This window comes from Daktulosphaira vitifoliae, unplaced genomic scaffold, assembly GCF_025091365.1.
Source record: "Daktulosphaira vitifoliae isolate Bord-2020 unplaced genomic scaffold, ASM2509136v1 Scaffold_150, whole genome shotgun sequence".
Classification (NCBI taxonomy): Eukaryota; Metazoa; Arthropoda; class Insecta; order Hemiptera; family Phylloxeridae; genus Daktulosphaira; species Daktulosphaira vitifoliae.
The window spans coordinates 1-23,621 of NW_026099718.1; the positions used below are offsets into that span (position 1 = coordinate 1).

At 29.2% G+C, this 23,621-nt stretch overlaps 3 protein-coding genes across 4 annotated transcripts; 1 reads left to right on the plus strand and 2 right to left on the minus strand.

Annotated features, from left to right (window-relative positions):
* Nucleotides 1–468: 468 nt before the first annotated feature.
* LOC126909152 (uncharacterized) lies at nucleotides 469–3,330 on the minus strand. Its single transcript, XM_050691575.1, has 2 exons — nucleotides 2,249–3,330; nucleotides 469–486 (listed from the first exon to the last, which is right to left on the minus strand). Exon 1 carries the CDS (start codon nucleotides 3,083–3,085, stop codon nucleotides 2,303–2,305), a length of 783 nt encoding a protein of 260 aa, XP_050547532.1. The 5' UTR covers nucleotides 3,086–3,330; the 3' UTR covers nucleotides 469–486; nucleotides 2,249–2,302.
* On the minus strand, nucleotides 2,174–18,708 carry LOC126909153 (uncharacterized). 2 transcript variants are annotated; one of them, XR_007704947.1, is made up of 2 exons: nucleotides 4,074–5,163; nucleotides 2,174–2,248 (listed from the first exon to the last, which is right to left on the minus strand). XR_007704947.1 is itself a non-coding variant. In XM_050691576.1 (2 exons), the coding sequence occupies exon 2, from the start codon at nucleotides 4,905–4,907 to the stop codon at nucleotides 4,128–4,130; it is 780 nt and encodes a 259-aa protein (XP_050547533.1). In that variant the 5' UTR covers nucleotides 4,908–4,997; nucleotides 18,691–18,708; the 3' UTR covers nucleotides 3,999–4,127. The 2 variants fall into 2 exon arrangements, 1 of the variants encoding a protein (XP_050547533.1); XM_050691576.1 differs by lacking the exon at nucleotides 2,174–2,248 and adding an exon at nucleotides 18,691–18,708 and having other exon boundaries at nucleotides 3,999–4,997.
* An 892-nt stretch (nucleotides 18,709–19,600) lies between these two features.
* Nucleotides 19,601–21,286, plus strand: LOC126909154 (uncharacterized). Its single transcript, XM_050691577.1, has 2 exons — nucleotides 19,601–20,385; nucleotides 21,147–21,286. The coding sequence occupies exons 1-2, from the start codon at nucleotides 19,732–19,734 to the stop codon at nucleotides 21,165–21,167; spliced, it is 675 nt and encodes a 224-aa protein (XP_050547534.1). The 5' UTR covers nucleotides 19,601–19,731; the 3' UTR covers nucleotides 21,168–21,286.
* Nucleotides 21,287–23,621: the final 2,335 nt, after the last annotated feature.

The following is a 23,621-nucleotide window of genomic DNA, read 5'->3' on the forward strand; positions in this document are numbered from 1 at the left end:
AAAAAAAAAAAAATGAAATTTCATAAATTTTTAGACTACTTAGTAACCTTTAAAAGTATAGGAAGTCTATTAACAGAGTATATAACAGCTTTTATATTATAAAAAAACATTATAAACTTATAAAACAAATTTTAGCCGCAAAAGTAAATATATACGAATAAAACGTACATTTTAAGAGTTAAAATGTAATGTTTAGCAAAAGAAAAATTGTTCTACAACACTCTTAATTCTTATAGTAAAAACTTTTAAGTCTTTTAGGAAAAACGACAAATTTTGAACACCTCCAAACACCTGTAGAATCATTAGTAATAGCAATAGATTCATATTTAAATTCTGTAATCCTAAAATCATTAAAAAAACTTGTATGTCTTTAAAAATTGAATACAATTAGCAATAAAATTAGATTTTTTATTACTATAATTAACCCGTGTTTATAATTATAATTTACACATGCTTATAATATCTTAGGATCTTATCGAGTTTAAGGTAAACAGTTCAAAGATTAATTAATTTAATTAATAATAATTTAATCAAAACTACTTATTCAACTAAGTATTCACTATCGATAAGACCAATAACATCTATTAATTTATAAAGAGCTTCAGAATATCCTAGGGGAGGCACATGGAAATTAAATATTGGATCAAAACGACGATGAGTTGGAATTCCCTTTAGTAAATATTCTCTTACTTCCACTGGTAGAATTATCGGTTGATTTTTTAAATACGAACTAAAGTTATCGAACATTCTATTTTTTTCTATTTGATAATTAGTGATAAAATATAAAATATATCTATTCATCGTTGACGTAATTGTTTTTAAAACATTTCTATGATTATCGCCAAGTTTCGTTAAATCCAAAATTTCCGTTCTTAAATCTTCCATTTTATCAAATCTTAAAGGTTCTACTGTTTTGTACAATTTTCTAGCAGTTTTTTCGATGGCTTGCAAAAGGTAAGGCTGTTCCATTCTATACTTTATCGTTTCGTAGGCAAATAGAGATAACAATAAGGTGTATCTATAAGTTCGAATAATTATAAATTGCATACCTCGCCAATAACTACGATTAATTCGACTCTCTACTTTAGTTATGATTGATTCCTCGACATACAAATAATATGGTTTTGGAAAGAACGTTTCAAATGGCGTGTGAACCAGTTCGTCTTTTATGTAGTGCCATAAAAAATGATTTTGGATTTGTTTTAAATCTTTTATAGTTGGTTTATAAATGGATTGTTTTCCATCAGTCCTAGATTTTTTAACATATATTACTGAACACGCAGTAATTAGTGCTGTGGCAACAACAAGTGTAAAAATGTTCATCTTGATTTGACTGCGTAAAATGAAATCTCAACTAAATATGATTAAACGTTTTATTTACTTTTTTTACAATTATTGAAATTATGTTTAATTTTGAATCTATAATGTAAAAATTACAAATAAAACAACGCTTTACTTCCGAGTTTTATAAAAATACACAAGTCAGTGAACTATAAAAGCAAACACTACGAATATTGTCAATTTTCAGTTTTTAAATGTACTTAGAATAATGAACTATAATATTATAAAAAAAAATTAAATTAATACTTAAATTATTTTAAATCATAATTTTATTTGGTTAACAAGTACGCACAAAAAGTTTTCTAAGAATAATTCTTCGTTGACTTTGTCGTGAAAAAAATTGTTTCAAGTCTATCGATATATACATATTTTTTAGTTGCTAATATTTGCTAAGAAATCGTACAGACCTTAATAAAACATGTTGTTAAATAAATTTTAAAAAAATATTATTTTAACTATTCGTGATTGATTAACACAGTTTAGTAGTAAAAATTTTTTTTAATAATAACACATATTTCTTTTTTACCAATTACATAATTATCACTGATAAATTTTATTATCTTGGTATTACTCCATAATATGGATGATATAACTACAATGAGCTCATTATCATTCTATTAATCAGATAATCTCGTGAGATTATTTATTTATTTTGTGTCACTAAAGTTAAAATTAATTAGAACTTTTAAACAGTTTATTTTTTCTAGTGAGTATAATTAATATATATCAAGGATCAATATTAATATCTGTAGAATCATTAGTTATAGCAATAGATTCATATTTAAATTCAGTAATCCTAAAATGATTTGAAAAAACTATTTAAACATTTAAATATCAATACAGTTAGATATTTTATTATTATAATTTACACATGCTTATAATATCGTAGGATCTTATCGAGTTTAAGGTAAACAGTTCAAAGATTAATTAATTTAATTAATAATAATTTAATCAAAACTACTTATTCAACTAAGTATTCACTATCGATAAGACCAATAACATCTATTAATTTATAAAGAGCTTCAGAATATCCTAAGGGAGGCACATGGAAATTAAATAATGGATTAAAACGACGATGAGTTGGAATTCCCTTTAGTAAATATTCTCTTACTTCCACTGGTAGAATTATCGGTTGATTTTTTAAATACGAACTAAAGTTATCGAACATTCTATTTTTTTCTATTTGATAATTAGTGATAAAATATAAAATATATCTATTCATCGTTGACGTAATTGTTTTTAAAACAATTCTATGATTATCGCCAAGTTTCGTTAAATCCAAAATTTCCGTTCTTAAATCTTCCATTTTATCAAATCTTAAAGTTTCTACTGTTTTGTACAATTTTCTAGCAGTTTTTTTGATGACTTGCAAAAGGTAAGGCTGTTCCATTCTATACTTTATCGTTTCGTAGGCAAATAGAGCTAACAATAAGGTGTATCTATAAGTTCGAATAATTATAAATTGCATACCTCGCCAATAACTACGATTAATTCGACTCTCTACTTTAGTTATGATTGATTCCTCGACATACAAATAATATGGTTTTGGAAAGAACGTTTCAAATGGCGTGTGAACCAGTTCGTCTTTTATGTAGTGCCATAAAAAATGATTTTGGATTTGTTTTAAATCTTTTATAGTTGGTTTATAAATGGATTGTTTTCCATCAGTCCTAGATTTTGTAATAAATATTACTGAACATGCAGTAATTAGTGCTGTGGCAACAACAAGTGTAAAAATTTTCATCTTGATTTGACTGCGTTAAATGAAATCTCAACTAAATATAATTAATGGTTTTATATACTTTTTTTAACAATTATTGAAGTTATGTTTAATTTTGAATCTAATGTAAAAATTACAAATAAAACAACGCTTTACTCCCGAGTTTTATAAAAATACACAAGTCAGTGAACTATAAAAGCAAACACTACGAATATTGTCAATTTTCAGTTTTTAAGTGTACTTAGAATAATGAACTATAATTTCATAAAAAAAATTTAAATTAATACTTAAATTATTTTAAATCTACTAAAATTTAAATCATAATTTTATTTGGTTAACAATTACGCACAAAAAGTTTTCTAAAAATAATTCTTCGTTGAGCTTTGTGGTAAAAAAAAAGTTTCAAGTCTATCGATATACATGTTTTTTAGTTGCTAATATTTGCTAAGAAATCGTACAGACATTAATAAAACATGTTGTTAAATAAATAAAAAAAAACATTATTTTAACTGTTCGTGATTGATTAACACAGTTTAGTAGTAAAACATTTTTTTAATAATAACACATATATTTCTTTCCAATTACTAATGTCTTACATAATTATCACTTAAAAATTTTATTATCTTGGTATTGCTCCATAATATGGATGATATAACTACAATGAGCTCATTATCATTCTATTAATCAGATAACCTCGCGAGATTATTTTATTTTGTGTCACTAAAGTTAAAATAATTAAACAATTATGTAGAACTTTTAAACAGTTTATTTTTTCTAGTGAGTATAATTAATATCAATAATATTAATATTTTAAGACTTCAAAATCGACAAATTTTGAACCCCTCCGACCGCCTGTAGAATTATACTAACAGCAATAGATTCATATATAAATTCAGTAATCCTAAAATGATTTGAAAAAACTATTTAAACATTTAAATATCAATACAGTTAGATATTTTATTATTATAATTTACACATGCTTATAATATCTTAGGATCTTATCGAGTTTAAGGTAAACAGTTCAAAGATTAATTTAATTAATTAATAATAATTTAATCAAAACCACTTATTCAACTAAGTATTCACTATTAATAAGCTGAATAATATTCATTAATTTAGCAACAGCTTCAATGACTCCTACAGGAGGCACATGGAAATCATATTTATGATAACCACGATGAGTGGGAAATCCACTTAGTAATCTCGCCCTTACTTGCAGTGGTAGAATTATCGGTTTACTTTTTAAATACAAAGAAAAGTGTTTGAACATTTTGATTTTTTCTAGATCAAAAGTAGTAATGAAATATAAAATATATCTGTTCATCGTTGACGTAACTGTATTTAGAGCATTCTTAAAATTACCGCCAAGTGTCGTCAAATCAATAATTTCCGCTCTTAAATCTTCCATTCTATCAAATCTTAAATGTTCTACAGCTTTGTACAATTTTCTAGCAGCTTTTTCGATGCCTTCCAAAAGGTAAGACTGTTCCACTCCATAGTTTAGCGATTCGTAGGCAAATATAGCTAACAATAAAGTGTATCTATATGTTCGATTAATTATAAATTGTATACCTCGCCAATAACTACGATTAATTCGACTCTCTATTTGAGTTCTGATTGTTTCCTCGACATAAAAATCATAAGGTTTTGAAACGAACTTTTGATATGACGTTTTAACCCGTTCTTCTTTTATGTAATTCCATAAAAAATGATTTTGGATTTCTTCCAAGTCTTTTATAGTTGGTTTATAAATGGATTGTACTTCAACAATCGTAGATGAATTAAGACATGTTATTGAACATATAGTAATTAGTACTGTTTCAATAGTGAGTGAAAACATTTTCATCTTAATTCGACTGCGTAAATTCAACTAAATATAATTAATCGTTTTATGATCTTTTTTTACAAATATTGGAACTGTGTTCGATTTTTAAATCTATAATGTAAAAATTACAATTACAAATTAAACAACGATTCACTTCGGAGTATTATAAAATTACATAAGTTGGTGAACTATAAAAGCAAACACTAAGAATATTCTCAATTTTCAGTTTTTTAGTGAACATTGAATAATGAACTATAACTTCAAAAAAAAAAAATTTTAAATTAATACTTAAAATATTTTAATTCTCCTAAAATTTAAAACATAATTTTATTTACTTACTTATAATGACTTTTTTTTTATTTACACAAGTTTATTGTAATCACTAATCCTGCGAGTACTTATGTAAATATAACACATTTGATTTATGTGTCGCAGACCAAAATTATTATTTGATTAACAAATATGAAAGCTACTCATCACTTTTATTAAGACATGGGCGGGCAACGAAGTAGTATTATTATCTACGCATTGAGGTAAAAATAGATGATCGCTGAACATTACTTCGCCAAAATCTTGTATAAATAATTAAAATGTAATATTTAAAAAAATAATATTACCAATCTGAATATTATAATCTTATTCAGTAGTCTATCTAACAAAAAAATAATAATTATAGGTTATAATTTAATTTTCAAAAGTTACTCCTAGAAATAGTTTATATTTTTTTACAAATAATTTAATATTTAGTACGGTTTGTAAAATTTAAAATAAATTTATTCAGTCCATTTTTTTTGGAAAATTTCAATTTTTATAAAAAAAAAAGTTTGGATTATTATGCTAAATAAATCACACTGTAATGTTACACTTGAAAAAAGGAAATTCTTATTTTAAACCGAGGAGGAATCATTGACCTCAGTTTTATATGTAGAAAACACCCTATTATTTGCCAATTTATAAAATATTTTACAACTTTATCGCAACTTATATAGCGCCTAAAAGACAAAAACTATAGTAGATTTCAACTTGTTATTTCTCTATTTGTCTTTAACGTCCTCTTTGAAAAGCTGTGTGTGTAAAGAAGATGGGAAAACCCACACGAATATATACGAACCTTAGGACCCATACAATGGTCCTTAGGTCTCAACTTATAAACAATACAAATCAATTTTGTATACAATTTATATCTAATTATTATTTATATTAATCACTAGCAATTGTACGCGAGTGACACATAAACTTTATTCAGTTAAAATGCCATCATACGAAAAAAGAACCAACTATGAAGACTCTATTTTACTAGCTAACTCAAATTGGTAAGGTGATCATATAATAGACACGTATTCAAAAATTGATCTTAAAAGAGTAAAATATAACATCTTTAGATAAGACAAATTATTGGATTCCCAAGAATTACTTTTGGGAAAGCAAAAAACCCGCAGGGCTTTGTTGTACATTATTGAGATATGTTCATAAAACAATAAATATGACGTTAAAATTACACCCAAATCTATAACGCGGCTTGCTTTATTTAACACACACCATTTTTGTTGTATAAATAAGTATCACATGATTTACAACGATTGAAGTAAATTTAGGAGCATTTTCATAAATTAACACGGAGACCGATATTTACACACCAATTTTGAAAACTATTGTAGTCAATTTATTGTTTTATTGAGTCTTCAGAATTAAAAGGCAAATAAATAATGATCAGCAAGAACAGGAAAAAGGAAACACTAAATTACTTTACTTATACGATTTGTAAAATCATAGAAGTAAAATAATAATTCAACTTTAATTCAGAAGGAGAAACGCCAGCAAACAATGATAGAACAAAAAACGAACAGGATTAAACAAGAAAAAACAATACCTATTATTAAGTTAGGTCTACATTTAATACTCCGATATGCTCTTCAAAAAACTTTTACTATAGAAATACTCGAGTTAGAAATATTCAATAATTCATCAGTGACACACAAATTAGATGTACTCAAAGTGTATCTAACTATGTACGATCGAGTGATCGTACACTATTAATAATGTAATATTAATTATTATAAAAATGTACCTATGGCATTATTTTTGGACCACTTGTTCATCATACAAATAGATATGTTCCAATAAATTTTATTTCAACGCAATGAGATATCAAAATATTTATTATAATAAACCACAGACCTTCTAGTAAGTTACAAACATCTCTTGAAACTTCTAAAATTGAATAGGAATATTTACATGAAGTACTCAAATATTTTTTAAATAATTAACATGTTTATAAATTAAAGTGAATAATTTATTTATATAAAGTCAAATAAATGTAAATGTATTATATACAGCTCTATTTTTATCATCAGTTTCAAAGAATATTAAAACAAACATCAAATAATTGAATTGCATTAAAAAAAGAAAAAAAAAAACACACACGCACGCAGATTGTCTTGATTAATTATTATATTGAGTATTCATTGTCAATTAGTGTAATTATCTGATTTAGTTTGTAAGCCGTCTCATAACTTTCTTGCGGTATAATGTGAAAATCATATGATTTATCTTTATTATGAGGTCGAGGAAATTCCTTAAAAATTGTTTCCAATGTTTCCTGATTTATGTCTATTGAACTTTTGTTTAAGTATGAAGAAAGATAAGTTGAACAACAATTAGATTGTAATCCGATAGTGTCATTAAAGTACTGTAAAAGTGTGTTCAGTGTCATTGCCATTGAATGCAATGCTTTTTTAGAATCACTTTGTAACGACGTTATTTGTTGAATTTCCCATCTTAAGTCAACAACCCTCTCAAATTCCATCTGGTCCAAAGTCCTATATAATTTATCGGAAGAATTTATTAAAATGTTCAAAACATCAGTTTGATCCATTCCGGATTTCTGGGCTTCATTTCCATAAAAAATTAGTAGAAAAGCATATTTATATGTACGATCACTCATACGCTGCAAAATTTTCCAATAAGCGTCATTAATTTGGTTTCCATTTCCGTTTTCGATTGAATCAGACACCAACAAATCCAACTTAATTATTTCACCGTCGAATCCGTTTACATAATCTTCTTTTACGTATTCCCATAAAAAATGATTTTTAATATTTTCCAAGTCTTCTGCAAATTTAATAGTGGGCCACTCCATCGTACAATCAGTTGCATTAACAAAACTTATGTTTATTATCATAGCGACTATAACAAATGCGAAAAACTTCATTTTTGTATAAATGTGTAGGGAAAACGTCCAGGAACCTTTTAAGTAATTACTTTATAAAATGTCAATCTCAATTTTTAAACTACGCCGATTTGAAATAGTTATAATTGTTATTTTTTTTAATGCGTAGAATCTGTATTTTTATTTTAGAATTTAACAATTGAAAAACAAGACTATTAATCATTATATTTACACGTTTTTTTGCAAAATGTTCTATTTGTTACTATTATAATTAAAATTTTAGTCGGAGTTTGTGTAATTTCAGCAATAACGTCTGACTTGTTTTTTCTTTAAATACACGAAACAGTTTTTTTGACTATGTTAACAATGTTCAACGATACAGACGAGTAAACAGAAAGCGACTTATTGCTGCTGTGACGCTAAAGAAAGACTGTGACTACATAGTTAGAATTCATTATAAATAGCATATTACAAGATACTAACCGAGCGGTGCTTGTGCGTATCATCAACTTATGGCGTTGATAAAAAGATGAAACGATAAGAGGGCACGCACACGTCGTACATAATCGACCAACGGAAAAGTATCGGAAGCCGACCGCTGCGTTATGAATTTTTTTTTGCTACTCAGTTTTTTCCTTCGATACACATTTCATTGCATCGCGACCTTATCACGGCTGAGAACCAATGGCCGAAGGGTAAGAGTGCGGGCAGGGGAAGGTATGCCGACGCTAAGTTCGACTTACCAGCCGGCTAAGCTACATTGCTAAGAACAATATAACGTTATGACTAAAAAAAAAGTACCTAATTGATATTGTAGTGGCGCATGGTTGGAAAAATGATATTATTGGCCAAAAGTCGGAGTACTATGGCGACTAATGTTTTGCTAACCTTTATGAGCGCCATACGTTTTTTACATATCATAAAACAACGGTTTCGCAAGGCGGAAAAAAAAACGTCTTAATCTCAAAAAAACAACGAAGACTTATAAGACCCGAAACAAAAAAAATGCGTTTTTGTCAATCAAAACCGCAATGCTTCGGAATTTCACACAACAAGTTGATTTGGTGATACTTCTCTACATACCAATACCGCCGACAAGTCACTGCGACACAACAACACACAGACTGTCGTAACCAACGGGTATGGTGCGCGGACAGTCCAAGTTCAACCGTAACGCGGTTTCTCTTTCGTTTCATTTTACCACGTCGCAGTACACAATCGGTACGGGTGGCCGTGACTTGCACAAAGTTTCCCTTTTATCTCGGCGACCGTGAGCAATTTCACGGTCGGACGGTGGCTCGGGTCGAAAACGGAGAATCTTTTGTCGACCGGCGGCCACACTAGCGGCCGTCCAGTCCGCGTAATAAATCGTTTTCGTTTCCAAGCGTCCCCCGAGCAGTGGACATCAACACGCGGCCGTGTCGCACGCGGTGTCGTTGACCGACGCGGGCAGGAGGTGTGCGTCAAGTGGGTACGATTCGCGGGTTGATGGCGCCACGCGGTTTTGTCGGATCGGCACGAGGTGGACAGCGTCCGAGAAGTGCAACAAAAGTTTACTTTGTTATTGTATTCGACGTCTGCGCGCGCAAACGGCTAGAACAGCGACAGGCGAACGCTGACAAGCCGATGTCGGCGCACTAGGCGGACCGTTAAAATATTTTTTATCGCACAAAATAGTAGATGCGTGTGAAATGTTCGCCGGTGAACAACACGGCAATTTAAATGAGCGCTTAGTAGTAACAACTGGTGTTATCGTCGAAAGCGTTGGAAGTTTTTGATCTAACAGAGTTAACGACATTTTGATAGGTCTGACGTTATCACAATCCACACGGCGGCGTCAGGTCACCCGCAGCCTAAACCGTAGTAGGTTCCCATTAATAAATACTTATTTTACACACAAAAGCGAGCGGCCACACAGCGGAAAGCGGGAACGATATTTGTTCGAATGGCAGAATACAAAAAAAAAACAAAATTAATAACTGACAGCAGACGAGACATTGTGTGACGATGACAGATGACGTTCTGCTCTCAGATCAATGAAATGGTTCCGGGAAAACCGCGTCGATTAAACGCGGCAATAAAAAATGTATAAATGTCAGCAACGATAATATATTCACATGCGATTCATAGCGCATTAATCAGTGCGCAGTAATACATAACGACGATACTCTTCCGTGCAGTACGTGCACTCGGCTTCCGAATTGGACACTAATATATTTATTTTCGGACGCACTTTGCATAATGAAGACGTTCCCTGAGAAATCACAGGCGCATAACGAGTTACAGGTACATTCTGGGGTGACAACAACTGAAAAATCGAACGTCAATTTTGAACACATCTATGCACGAGAATGTGTTTTTTAGACGAACAAAATAATACTGCACGCTCTATGATGGATGACGTGAAATTAACATATCAAGTAAGCATCCCCTCGACACAGCGATGACCGTACGCAGTGGGCGCATACTGCACTGCGGATCAACGAACTCGTCCGCTTCGGACCGCTACCGTGTTCGTCTCCGCGAGCCGGGTAAAAAATATCTTACTAGCACCATCGTGTGTCTCACAAAAATTTAACTGATCAGTTTGATACGCGACCGTTGTAATCAGCGGCCTCGATAAATTTGAAAAAAAAAACCGCTGTGCGCCAAACCAAGAAACCTTTTCAATGGGTACTGCGGTAGGCAGTTAAATTTGTATTGTGAACGGAAGACGACCGTCGTTAAGTCTGCGACAATGTAGTTAATGCAAACACGAGTTGACATTACATTGTACTAGACGAAGAATTTGCAGGTATTTTGGTGGCATATATTCATTTATTTCCATGGCAATAACGGTAAAACATGCCCGACGGTCGACAGCACATTGTTGTGGAATTTTTTTGAAAGCCTACTCGTCCCCGACGTTTGTTTTATTAAACAGCAGAAAACCTAAGGGATTTTTCAAGGTATTTGAGAATGTCATTTTTTTTTTAACCTTTGGTCATTGATAAATTATTTATAAAATATCAGTTTTTTTTATAATTGTTTAGTGTTTATACATGCAAGGTTATCGGTTAAGGATACGACACTCCTTTTCTCAGAAACTAATAGCCATTTTTAATGTTTGTAAAGACAAGACATATTTGGTTCAAAAAACTCTTCAACGATATGTAATTAACCTAATACCTCAACTTGTATTTTCTTAAATGGCAAAAACATTTTGCTCTTACAATTTTTTTATGCGATAAATGGTACATCCGTTGCAGCATTTGAATACATTGAGTAGGTATGTAACGCGAGTAGGTACAACTTGTGTTTGTGCACTAGTATTATGATTATGAACCAGCCAATATTTTTAAATGATAATAAAAGCTTTTTTCGTTTCCAACTCTATTTAAATATAAAATTTTAAAGATCGCACGAATTAAAAAAAAATATTTGAAAGCTTTAGTAATCAACTTAGCTTAAACACCAAGTTTCTTTTTTATTTATACCTTATCAACGTAACTGCCGTTTTCACAAAATAATCCATTAAGGGCAAAACTTTTATTTCTAGAATTAATATAAATTGTCTTCCAAAAGTACAATTTAATAACTTTTACTTTACACGCATTTACCCACAGATATTTCGGTAACATTTTTTTAATATTCCGATTAAATTTGATTCACATTACCATTTAAATGTACTAGTTTGGAATATTTTTCGACGACGACCTGCCCGGACGTTTGTTTATTTGACAGCAAAAAACCCAAAGGAATATTTTGTAAATCGTACGATGTACAATAAATGCATTTTTTTTTAATTTATCATTTTAATTTTTTTTTTATTGATGTATATATTTAATTTGTGCAGGACGTTATCGGACAGCTTGTCTAATAAAATAGTTCATTTTTTCCCACAGTGACGTCGATATGGAAATAAATAAATACATTTCTAATACGCAGACATTATTGAATGATTAAACAGGTCTCTTGTAAGCTTCTTCGCGTCCGTTTTGGACGGTCCCGCGGAGGAGATATTCGAGATGTATTTTATTACTATAGAAACAGATCATGAACTATGTGTAATTTATTATCACGTACAGATTAAATCCGTTGCACCCGCGGCGTTCACTTCTCATTTCCCAGGCCCGTTGTTGTCCGAAAAGATGAAAACGATTGTTTTTACAACAGCCGGAGTGTATTCACTACTATTTTTTTGGACACCGTCATGACCGATAGTCGGTGATAACGACAATCTTAGCTGTTATGGAATTTAAACAGTCAGCAGAGACACCAAATAAGAAAAACTGGGTACACTTACACACACAAGAACAAAAAAAACCAAACCAACCTGTTCACTTGTACGATCCTTACGGAAGACGAGTAGTGTGTATATTTTTTGTTTTCTATAGGTGAGGGTCATTTATATTTTGTCATTATTTTTTTATTATTATCGTACGCGTTTCGGAGAAGTTATGAGTCACTGTGACGTTATCTCACGGTCCTTGTGCGTCTGCAGTGTATGACAGGCCTAATCCGTTACACACGGTTGCACGAATGCGACCACTGTCGACCGGCTAAATAAAAAAAAAAAATCATTTTTTTAACTGATACGTGATGTGCAATAAGCGACAACGACGTGTGCATGAAAATTTTGGAAAAATCAACACCGCCGTGTCACCTCCCGTTGGCCAAACGTCAAAAAGTCGTTCGAACGAGGCACACAGTCTTATTTTTATCCTACACTAGTAGGTTCACTTTTTAACCGGAGACGTGCAACGTGTATAGACATTAGCAATGCAAACGCTACACGGATAACTTCTGAACGGCAAGAACAAAAAAATAACACACACACACACAACGTCTTAAGTACTCGTATATGATTTAAACTCCCACCACTGCCCTACTTTTGTACAAACAAGCGCTTAAAGTCGTTGTAAAGTGTTTGTATTCAAATGTCTCAGGACGAGTATTTCCCTCCACTTGCTTTCCTGAATAATACTCGCGGCGTACAACACACTCGGTCGGCGATGACGAAGTTCTTCAATGGAAAATCATAAATGATAAAGTCTCTTTGTGCGTTTGTCTACGTCTGCCGCGGAGGGAAACGCATAAAAGACCGACATGAACATCAGTTCTACCACCGGAATTCCAAAAAAAAAAAACACTTTCGATTTCCTGTCTGCGGACGTTATCAAAACGTTTGGGACATGATGGGGCCAAATTGAAAACAATTGGTCAGATTACGTCCGGAGATTGTCGATGGGAAAACAAACAGTCGTGAAACACTAAAAGCGTTACTGTGTGTCGGTTCATAGTGATTTTGGACATGTTTCTGGAGCACATCCACTCTCTGGTGTCGCACGAAACGCACTAGCGATGACAATAAAAAACAATTAATGATTTCGCCAGTGGCTCGGACCAGACCGAGTAAAATGGTAACAGAAATAAATAGACCCGATGAAATGTCTAATAACATCATCTTACACACCTGCAAATGCTAACGCCATTTCTACTGGTCACTTCCCACAGAAGTGATTTTTCACAAACACGCCAACAATTATCGTCGATTAATATTTGTATGGCATTTTTTATTTATAACATGTATCAATGTGTATATTATTTCATCCCTGTGACGTGCTAACGGCACCGTGAATCAATGTCGAAAATGTAATCATTTGAATTTAATGAATTTTATATTGTTATCTTGTTCCACGTATCTGAGAATTGAAAAAAGAGAAGCATATATATTATAAAGATGACATAATTTAATTGGAAAATGCGTATAAAAAGATACNAAAGATGACATAATTTAATTGGAGAATGCGTATAAAAAGATACGGTTTCGTATATGTAGCGACTTTATTAACAATCTTATAAATAACGATTTTTAATAAGTCAAAGGTCATTGGGAAATTAGACAAAGTTACATTTAAGTAGAACTATAAATTGGTGAAAAATTAACACATAAGATATAGTGGCAATATCATGAAATTTCGAGAATTATGGCAACAAACAAATGCTTGGAACTGCAATGAAAAAAAAGAAAAAAATAACTTAAATATGTTGCATTATCATTTGCTCGTACAGGCCAAACGAACAAGTACATTGTATTAGATATATTTAATACATTAGAGCAATGTATTAAATATATTGAATTATTAGACATGACTCGAATTGGTTCTATGAATGATTTAATTTACTATTTTAAGGCAATAGCCTTCGAACACACTAAGAGGGCAAGACTATATAAACTGGTTACAATTTTACAAGAATACTTCAAAAAATAAGTATTCTCCGAAAATTATAAACGGATACACCTAATGGCAACAATTTTTTTTCGAATTTATTTTAAAATACAATATTTTTAAACTAGAAATTAAGTCACGAGATGATTTATTAGAAACCCTTGAAATTAAACTTTTGTTTGTTTAATATTTATTGCATCATTTTTAAACCATATTTTAACGGTTTTTGTGTATATAGTAAACGTATACTGAAACAATATCACATAGTTCTTTAATTTCCATAAGTATATCAACGATTATAATAATATTTGATAGTCTAAATGTTATTACATTTCTATGTAACAGACATTTGAATTAAAATCAAATGTAACATTTAAAAAATAAAACACGTTTAACAAAGCTAAAATAAAAAAGAATTACAAAATTAGGTATAGTTTATTAAATGTTCTTAATATTTTTTCAACAACAAAAACTCAAAAATATTTTCATAATTCCACGTTTTCTAAGTTAAATTCTATGCACTTATATTAAATAAATACCAAAGAGATCTTAAATAGGTAGTATAACTATTTGAATTTTTATGTTGAATAAGTCTCATCCAATTGTATTATTCTCCCTCATTCTGTATATGTATTTCTTAGTAGATATTTTCTATGTAAAAAAATCAATGTATGAATGTAATTAAATAAAAATCCAGATTAGTTATTAGATGATAAATTTTGAGGTAATAAGTAAATGATCGAAAATATTTAGGCCAATGAAATTATATTTTTGTTATATAATATTACATTTTCCCACTTTCTGGAGATAACACAAATTTAATAGAGTAAAAAACAAGTAATTGAGGGACCCACTTGTTCATAGATGAGCAGGAACTTTGGTTTCACGTTAAATCATTAATTGATATAAGTTATACAAAATTGTGAAATAAAATAATTACAGATTAAGAAGAATTCAAAAATAAAATGCTATTGGAAATAGTCTGAAATTGTATTTATTTCAAGAATTAATTTTAAAGTCTTTCAAGTCCTGATTTGATTTATTTGATATTTCATTTTAAATTTAAAACAATCTAAATATATGATATATAAATAAGTATAATTTATAACAAAAGTAAATAATGACGTTTAAATTAGAAACAAATTTATAGAAATTAATTTATTTTTTAAAAAATACAAGTTCATTTTACTATAAGTCTATATCATAAATATATTAGACATTTCCTATAGTTTTATAAAATTGAATTAAAGAAGAAAATAATTTTTTTAAATGGATAATAAAAGAGGATTTTTATTTGCAATCATAACAATTACAATATTTTGTAAGTCTAAAGCTAATGATGAATTACCCAATGATATACTCGCTAAAAAATATGAATTGGTGAAAAATGAATACGTTTATTCCCATGGAAATGTAAGAAAATTTGGAGAATTTCGGGACGATCCAACTGCTTTCAACAACGACCAAAAAAGAGATGATTTCTTAAGAAGAATTTACTGGAAGGCTCGTAAACAACGAATGAACAAGTACATTATACTTATAGCTATGTACAGTATTCAAATACTATATTTGACGAAAGATGATTCAATAAATGATATAATTTACGGTCTTATGATTACGGCTCTCGATAAAATCTTGAATAAAATAAAAGCAATTGAATATAGAGAGCAGATAAAATACTTCAGGAATAATTTAAATGATAAGTACTCAAGGAAATTTGTGAAACGGTTGCAATTAATGTCAAAAACTCTTTGGAGTCATATTATTAAACCGCCTAACTGGTCCTCCTTTGATACAGCAGATCGTCTTATGAATTTAGAATTTTTTGGTAGCCTATGTGTTCAGAAAAACGATTTCGTAGTGGATCTTTTTAAACCAGAAATGAAGTCACGAGATGAACTATTAGAAACCCTTGAAAAAATCGTACAACTATTGTTTGGTAATTATTTATAAACATATATTATATAATATTTTAACGATTTTTTGTAAATACTAATATAATACCACGTGAATTATTTGTTTTTTTTAATTTCCACAAGAAAATTATAATGAATACCTATTATGATGTATTGTCTGTAGAAACTTAAATAATTAACAATAGTACTAATAATTAATTATAAATGACGCACGCTACTTTAATTCTTAATTATGCACATTCAGTGGATAGCTATGTTATTAATTATTTCTCTATGCAACAGACTTTTGAATTCAAAACAAATGTAATATTAAAAAAACGGCTACCAAATGCTATTTTTGTGTGAAATTTCTCGATTTTATTTTTTATATTTGTAACTTTATAATGCTATAACTTATTGAAAAGTGTATGGATCAACAAAATTTTTTTATGAGAAATAATATTTTTTAATAATCCCTTTTTCATTCGACATACTTTATCTTAATCAGGGTATTAATAAGAAACTAGCAGATAATGTAGCTTNTCTTTTGACGTATCTTTATAAGAATTCGATATAGCACGAGCTAAGAAAAAATAATGATAGACACAAAGAAAAACTATATATAAATTAAACATATCATCGACTGGAAATAAAATAAAGCGCCTGGAATTGATAATATAACAGCAGAATTATTGCAATGTGCTAGTACGAAGATAAAGGACGCTTTATACTACTAACTCGAGATATATATGAAAAAGGAGATGTGCCTGTAAATCATAATTGTAACTATACCAATGAAATATGAAGCAAATTCTTGTGAACAGATTAGAACACTGAGTCTACTGACACATGTACCAAAAATAATAAATCGATGAATAGAAGGAAAGTTTAATTTTAAAAAATTGATGAATTATTCCAAAAGCAACATGCTCTTATTTCGCTATTTATATCCTGATTACAAGTTTTATGATTTATAAGTGTAACACTATATATACTATAGTATATGAATAAATATTTTTTATAGCAATTAAATATAGCATAGGATTGATATTTAATAATTTAGTATTGTAATTTTTACGGAGACACTATAAAAAATTATAAACTAGTGATGATGCAATACATAAAAAAAAAAAATTGTTTGTTGTTTAAAAATAAATTTACTGGTCTACAAGGAATATTCGTCAGAGACCAAAATATACTATTCTATACCCATTTTTCGCCATTTTCAAATCTGCAATTAAAGTTTTGCATATGGTCTAAATAATAACAAAATCCTTCTAAGTAATATGAAAAATATTTATATTTGATTATTAGGTTAAGTATGTTTAATCAATAAATATATTTTAAATAAAAATAAGTTGAAAAAGTTCTACATTCTATATGCATTTTTAAGTATTAAAACCACCCCTGAATAAAGGAAAATGGCCCGATTAAAAAAAAAAAGTATGTCGAATGAAAGAGGTATATAAATAGTATTTATCATAAAAATTGTATTGATCCATACACTTTTCAAAAAGTTATAGCATTATAAAGTTAGAAATATAAAAAATAATTTTTTTTATTAACTTTAATGTCCGTTTTCACCACGAAAACAAAATAAAGTCTTCGATATTAGCTTCGATGCGAAGCTGAGAATTTTCATATTAAAGTATATTACATAAACATTTAATTTAATATAAATATAAAAGTTTCAGTATTTCCGGAACACTTTTAAAAGTTAAGTTGAAAAAAATGTCATTTTTAATCCTCCCCTGTGGGCAGGTAAAGGGTCAGATTTATAAAGTTTATTATTTGTTTATTAGTGTCTGTAATGTGGTTACAGACACAAAAAAAACACTTCATAGTATAATTAATACCTTCTCAGATTCGCATAGAAGTCCGGTAAGGGTTTACGTTACGGCCATCACTTTTTATCTGTTACATCGAAAAAGCTAACAAGACTAAATATTGGTGGGGAAATTGTTTCAATAATACGATTTGCCGGTGACATAGTGGTAATAGCAGAGAGTGAAGGTGACATACAGCGTGCAGTTGAAGAAATGGACGAAATGCTCAGAACATGAGAAATGAAAATAAATTGTACAAAAACGAAGATCTTAGTCCGCGTTAAAGATCCGAAAGTGAAAGCTAATGTATACATAGAAAGTCAAAAACTGGAGCAAGTAGAGTAAATGGTAAACCTAAGGAGCAAAATCACATCTGATGGTAAGAGCGACCGCGAGCTAAAACAACGCATAGCATTAGCAAAAACTGCCAATGGTATAAAACATAAGTTGCTCACTTCAAAAAAGTGACATCTCGATATCAATAAGAGACCTAAGATAAAAGCATATGTAAGGGGAGCAGTGGCAGCTCGTGGTGGGAACACGAATTTAAATATGATACCGCTAGTCATATGTATAAAAATGTGTCAAATTAAATATAATAAAATAAAACACATATTATTTTAAAGGTCGCAGTAGAAAATATAAATTAAAATAATAATAGCAACCGATAACGACAAGCAGTTAATACTAAAAATAATTTACCCTAATTTAATTACCGACAGTGTCGGTCGTTCAAACACTGCTCGTGTGTGTAAGCAAACTTTAACGTTCGCACACGACAAATGTATTATAACTATTTTAGTATTTAAAAATTCTTCATGTTTAGTAAAAATGTGGAATTAAGAATATACAATTAATTTTCTTATTTTAAATAATTTTAGTAGGGGGTACGATCGTCCCGTCGGATGTGAACCTTGGGTAATAAATGATACTGAAAAAAAAAAAACAGAAGTCTTCGAGATGTGGTGTTGGAGGCGTACGGAAAGGATAAGTTGGGTAGAGCGGAAAACAAATGAAAAAGTACTTAGAGCTGTGGGAGAAAAACGCATGTTCGTAGATGCGATTAGAGCAAGACGTTGGAAAATGGTTGGACATGACCCGTGACACCTAGAAGAGACGCATAACATAATGTTAGGGGGTATGATAGAAAACTGTAGGACCTCCCCGAAACTCTTATATAGCACAAATTTAACGTGATGCAAAAGTCAAAGCCTTTAAGGAACTCAAAGAAAAGCCGAGTATCCGGAGGATTGGAGTTGTAAACCAATCTTGGGGTCGGTAAAAAAAAAATCATATCGTGATAAAATTAATACTTTTTCAGATTTCTACCAAAAGTTAAAAAAAATAGTTAAAATAATCTACAAAAAATATTACAGTTAGTAATGTAATATGTTTGCATGTAATGATTCAAGTTTCATTGAAATTTTTTTTAAAAATTGAAAAATAAAAGGTGTAGACAAAATGCTTTATAGTACAAGTAAATAATGACGTTAAAATTAATTTTAACATGTTTTATAAATGTGTTTAAAAATATATTTTTAAAAAAAATATAGCGCAAATATATTTTAATTTTTTCTGATAAATGAAAATTTGCCCTAAAATTTATTAAATAAAACATTCGTCATTAAAGCAATAGGATTAAAAAGCTGTTAAAAAGTAAAACCTTTACAAAATATATCTTATAAGTTCACAACGTACCGTATGATTTTCTAAATTTGTATTTAATAAAATAACTTTGTTATAATGAACAAGAAACGAGGGTTTTTATTTGCAATCACAACAATTACAATGTTTTGTGAGTCAAAAGCTACAGATGCATTTGACAAGGAAACGCCTGGAATGAAATATAATTTGGTAATGAATGAATACATACGTTACCAAGACGAAGTGTGTAAATTTGGAAAATTTCGGGAAGAAACGATTGCTTTGAACGACAAAGACAGAATTACATTCTTAGTACGTGAAGCTTACCCGATGGCTCGCAGAGGTCGAACTCAAAAGTACATATTACTCGTAACCATGTACAGTCTCGAAATAATATATTTGACGGGAGATGGTTCGTTGAATGATCACATTTACTATCTTATGGTAACGGTTCTGGACACAATCTTGGAGAGAATAAAAGGCAGAGCATATATACATCAGATACAATTTTTCAGGGACAATTTAAGTAGAGATTATCCTCGGAAATTTATAAAACGGTTGAACACAATATCGGACATTCTTTGGAATAATATGAATAAACCGCCTAACTGGTCCAAATTCGATACAACAGATCGTCTTATGACTTTGGAATTTTTTGGTACCCTATGCGTTAAACAAAACGATTTCGTTGTGGATATATTAAAATCAGATATCAAGTCACGAGATGAACTATTAGAAACCCTTGAAAAAATCGTACGACTTTTGTTTACTAATTATTTATAAATATTTATTATATCATATTTAACGATTTTTTGTGTATATAAAATATGTATACTGAAACATTATCGCGTGGCCTAGGTAGTTCTTTAATACCATTTGATAAATTAACGAATTAAAACGATTACCTTTATTTATATATATTGTCTATAAATCTACATTTTTGCCAATACTACTACTAATAATTAATAACGCACGTTACAATCAATTCATAATTATACACATTAATTATTTTCTATGTAACGCACTATTGAATTTTCAACTAATGTAAAATTAAAAAAAAAAATTTTTTACGTACTTATTTATTATAGTTTTGGAAATAAATTACTATAACACATAAATTAGTGAACAGAAGTTTTATAAGCAATAGTTAATAATAGTAAGGCATTAATCAATTGCTTTACGAGCACTTTTCGGTCATCTGATATTTGGCGAAAGAAAAATATTTATAATATGACCAATTAAATTTTAATTATTCAATAAAAATATTATAATATAATATATTAAATATTACTCTATAGATTTAATAAAATTTAGAGAATACATGGAAAATGTTACGGTTCCAGAAGACGCTATTATGTTTGTTTAATTTCTAAGATTTTATGTATTTCTGACGGTTCGTAAAGGTAGACCGAATTGTACTTGTATTATTATATTTTTACAAACGTTATGCTTGTCTGAAGATAATTCTGTGCTTTTTGATGCAAAAAAAAAAATGGTTTTTTTTAATTGTTTAGGAATTTAAATGTTTTCTATGAAAGTTCTGAAATGAAAAGAAAGCCGCCCAACACAGTGGGGATGTGTCATAGTTGTGACAAGTATAGCTGATATCGGTATAATAAAAACGGTTCCATACAAATCTGTAAGTAGTGTTTAACTTTTGAAGAAATTATTGGATAATTAAAAAAAACACCAACTCCTATATCCTCAATTATATTCAGATTACTAGTTTTATGATTTATAAATACAATACACATTATAGAAATTAAATTTAGTATGAAATTTGTGTTCAATATTTTATATTGTAATTTAATTTGTATAGCAATTATAAACTTTTTGTATATTTCGTTATTTATACGGCAAAAAAGTAGACGCGGATTTATCGAAAAAAAAGAATTGAAGGTTAATTTTCAAAATTACATTATTATTTGTTGGTTAAATATAATGAACAACATTTATATTTTTTTGGTAAGTACCGATCCTTCCTTTTAATATAGTATTGGATTGCAATTTAAAGCTTCATAAATTATCTATAAAGACATTAACCATTAAATATTTTTGATTACTGTTATATTTGAAAAAAAATTGAATAGAAAAAACACCAAACATTGTGTTTTTTTATACTAAAATAATATTTTTCAACTGTCTTCGGTGGCCGTTTACATATAGAAGAAAATCCGAAAAAATGTATATATTTTTAACTATATAAGCTTTAATTTAATTTATTTAAAATTTCGGAATATTACGATTTTACAAATCGAACAAGGGAAAATTTTTCACATTTTGAAGGTAATGTATTCGGAATCTTTGTTGAAAAAAGTCGGTACAGTGAGAGCAAAGAAAAAATAATGACAGACACAAAAAAATAATATAAATAAACCAAACACGAAATCATAAAATTAGTACCTTCTCGCTTGTGCACCAAAGTTTAAAAAATCAGTTAATATAATCCACAAGCAAATTCTACATTAAATAATTTTTAAGTCTTTTCAAATAATGATTTAATTCATATAGATTTTATTTTTTTTAAATTATAAAAAAACCCTGAATACATAATGTAAAATACATATGATTGATAGCATAAGTAATAATAACGTTTAAAATAGCAATTTCTACATATTTTATTTTTTTAATTTTATCTTACTGCGTAATTGACTGTTGTAAAAATAGTTTTATTTGACAATAATGAAACATTTGTCCAAAAATTGCTTAAATTAAACAACGCAATGATAAATAATTTTGTTAATAAACGGCTGTTAAAAGTGTAATACCATTACGGAAAAGTATTTTGCGTTCACAACGTGTCTTATAATTTTCTAAAATTCGATAAAAGAAAATAATCTTTTTAATGAATAAGCAAACAGCGTTTTTATTCACAATAGTAACAATTACCATACTTGTTAAGTTAACGGCCGCTAAGAAATTTGACGATGAAACGCTCAGAAAATATGAAATTGTGAAAAATGAATACATACGTTTTTATTATGGAATTGTCATGAAATTTGGAGAATTTTTCATTGAAACAATTGCTTTGGATCACAAACGTAGATATAACTTTTTAAGGAACATTGCTTACCCGATGGCTCGCAGAGGTCGTACGAACAAGTACATATTACTCGTAGCTATGTACAGTGTCCACATAGTGTATTTGACAGAAGATGGTTCTATGAATGACACAATTTACAGTCTGATGAAAACGACTATCGACGCCGTCTTGGAGAGAATAACAGGTTTTCTACAAAGAGAGCAATTAGTATTTTTAAGGGATAATTTAAGTTACAAGTACCCACAGAAATTTTTGAAACGGTTACAAACAATAGTAGTAACTCTTTTCAATCATATTGTCAAACCACCGAACTGGTCCAATTTTGATACAGTGGATCGTCTTATGAATTTAGAATTTTTTAGTAGCCTATGCAATGAAAATAATGATTTCATATTGGATCTTTTTCAACCCGAAATCAAGTCACGAGATAAACTATTAGGAACCCTCGAAAAAATCGTAATGCATGTGCAAACCGAACTTCATGATTTCTGATTTTTTGTACTAAAACAATATCACGAGGACTAGTAGTTATTTAATTCCATTTGACACAATAACGAATTAAAATGATGTACCTATTGTATAATATCTCGTCTCAACAAATCTAAAGTATTGTCAATATTAACGATATTTAATCACTAATAACATATTACGATAGCGCATAAATATTTATATTAATTAGACAGTTTGTTTTATTATTTTAATTTTTTCATGATAATTTTTAATTTACGTCAAATATAATAATAAAAAAATAAACCTCGTTTAGTTAATAAATAAAGTTGTTTTTTATTTGTATTATTATATTAAATCCATCTTAGTATTTATTAGTGCAATGTATTATATTAAAATTTTCAATTTCCATTGAGAAAATAATCAATTGTGTAACAGTGCAAATGTGTTTGGGCGTCCGTTTCAGGCGTTTAACGTTATCGTTTATTGTGTGATTATT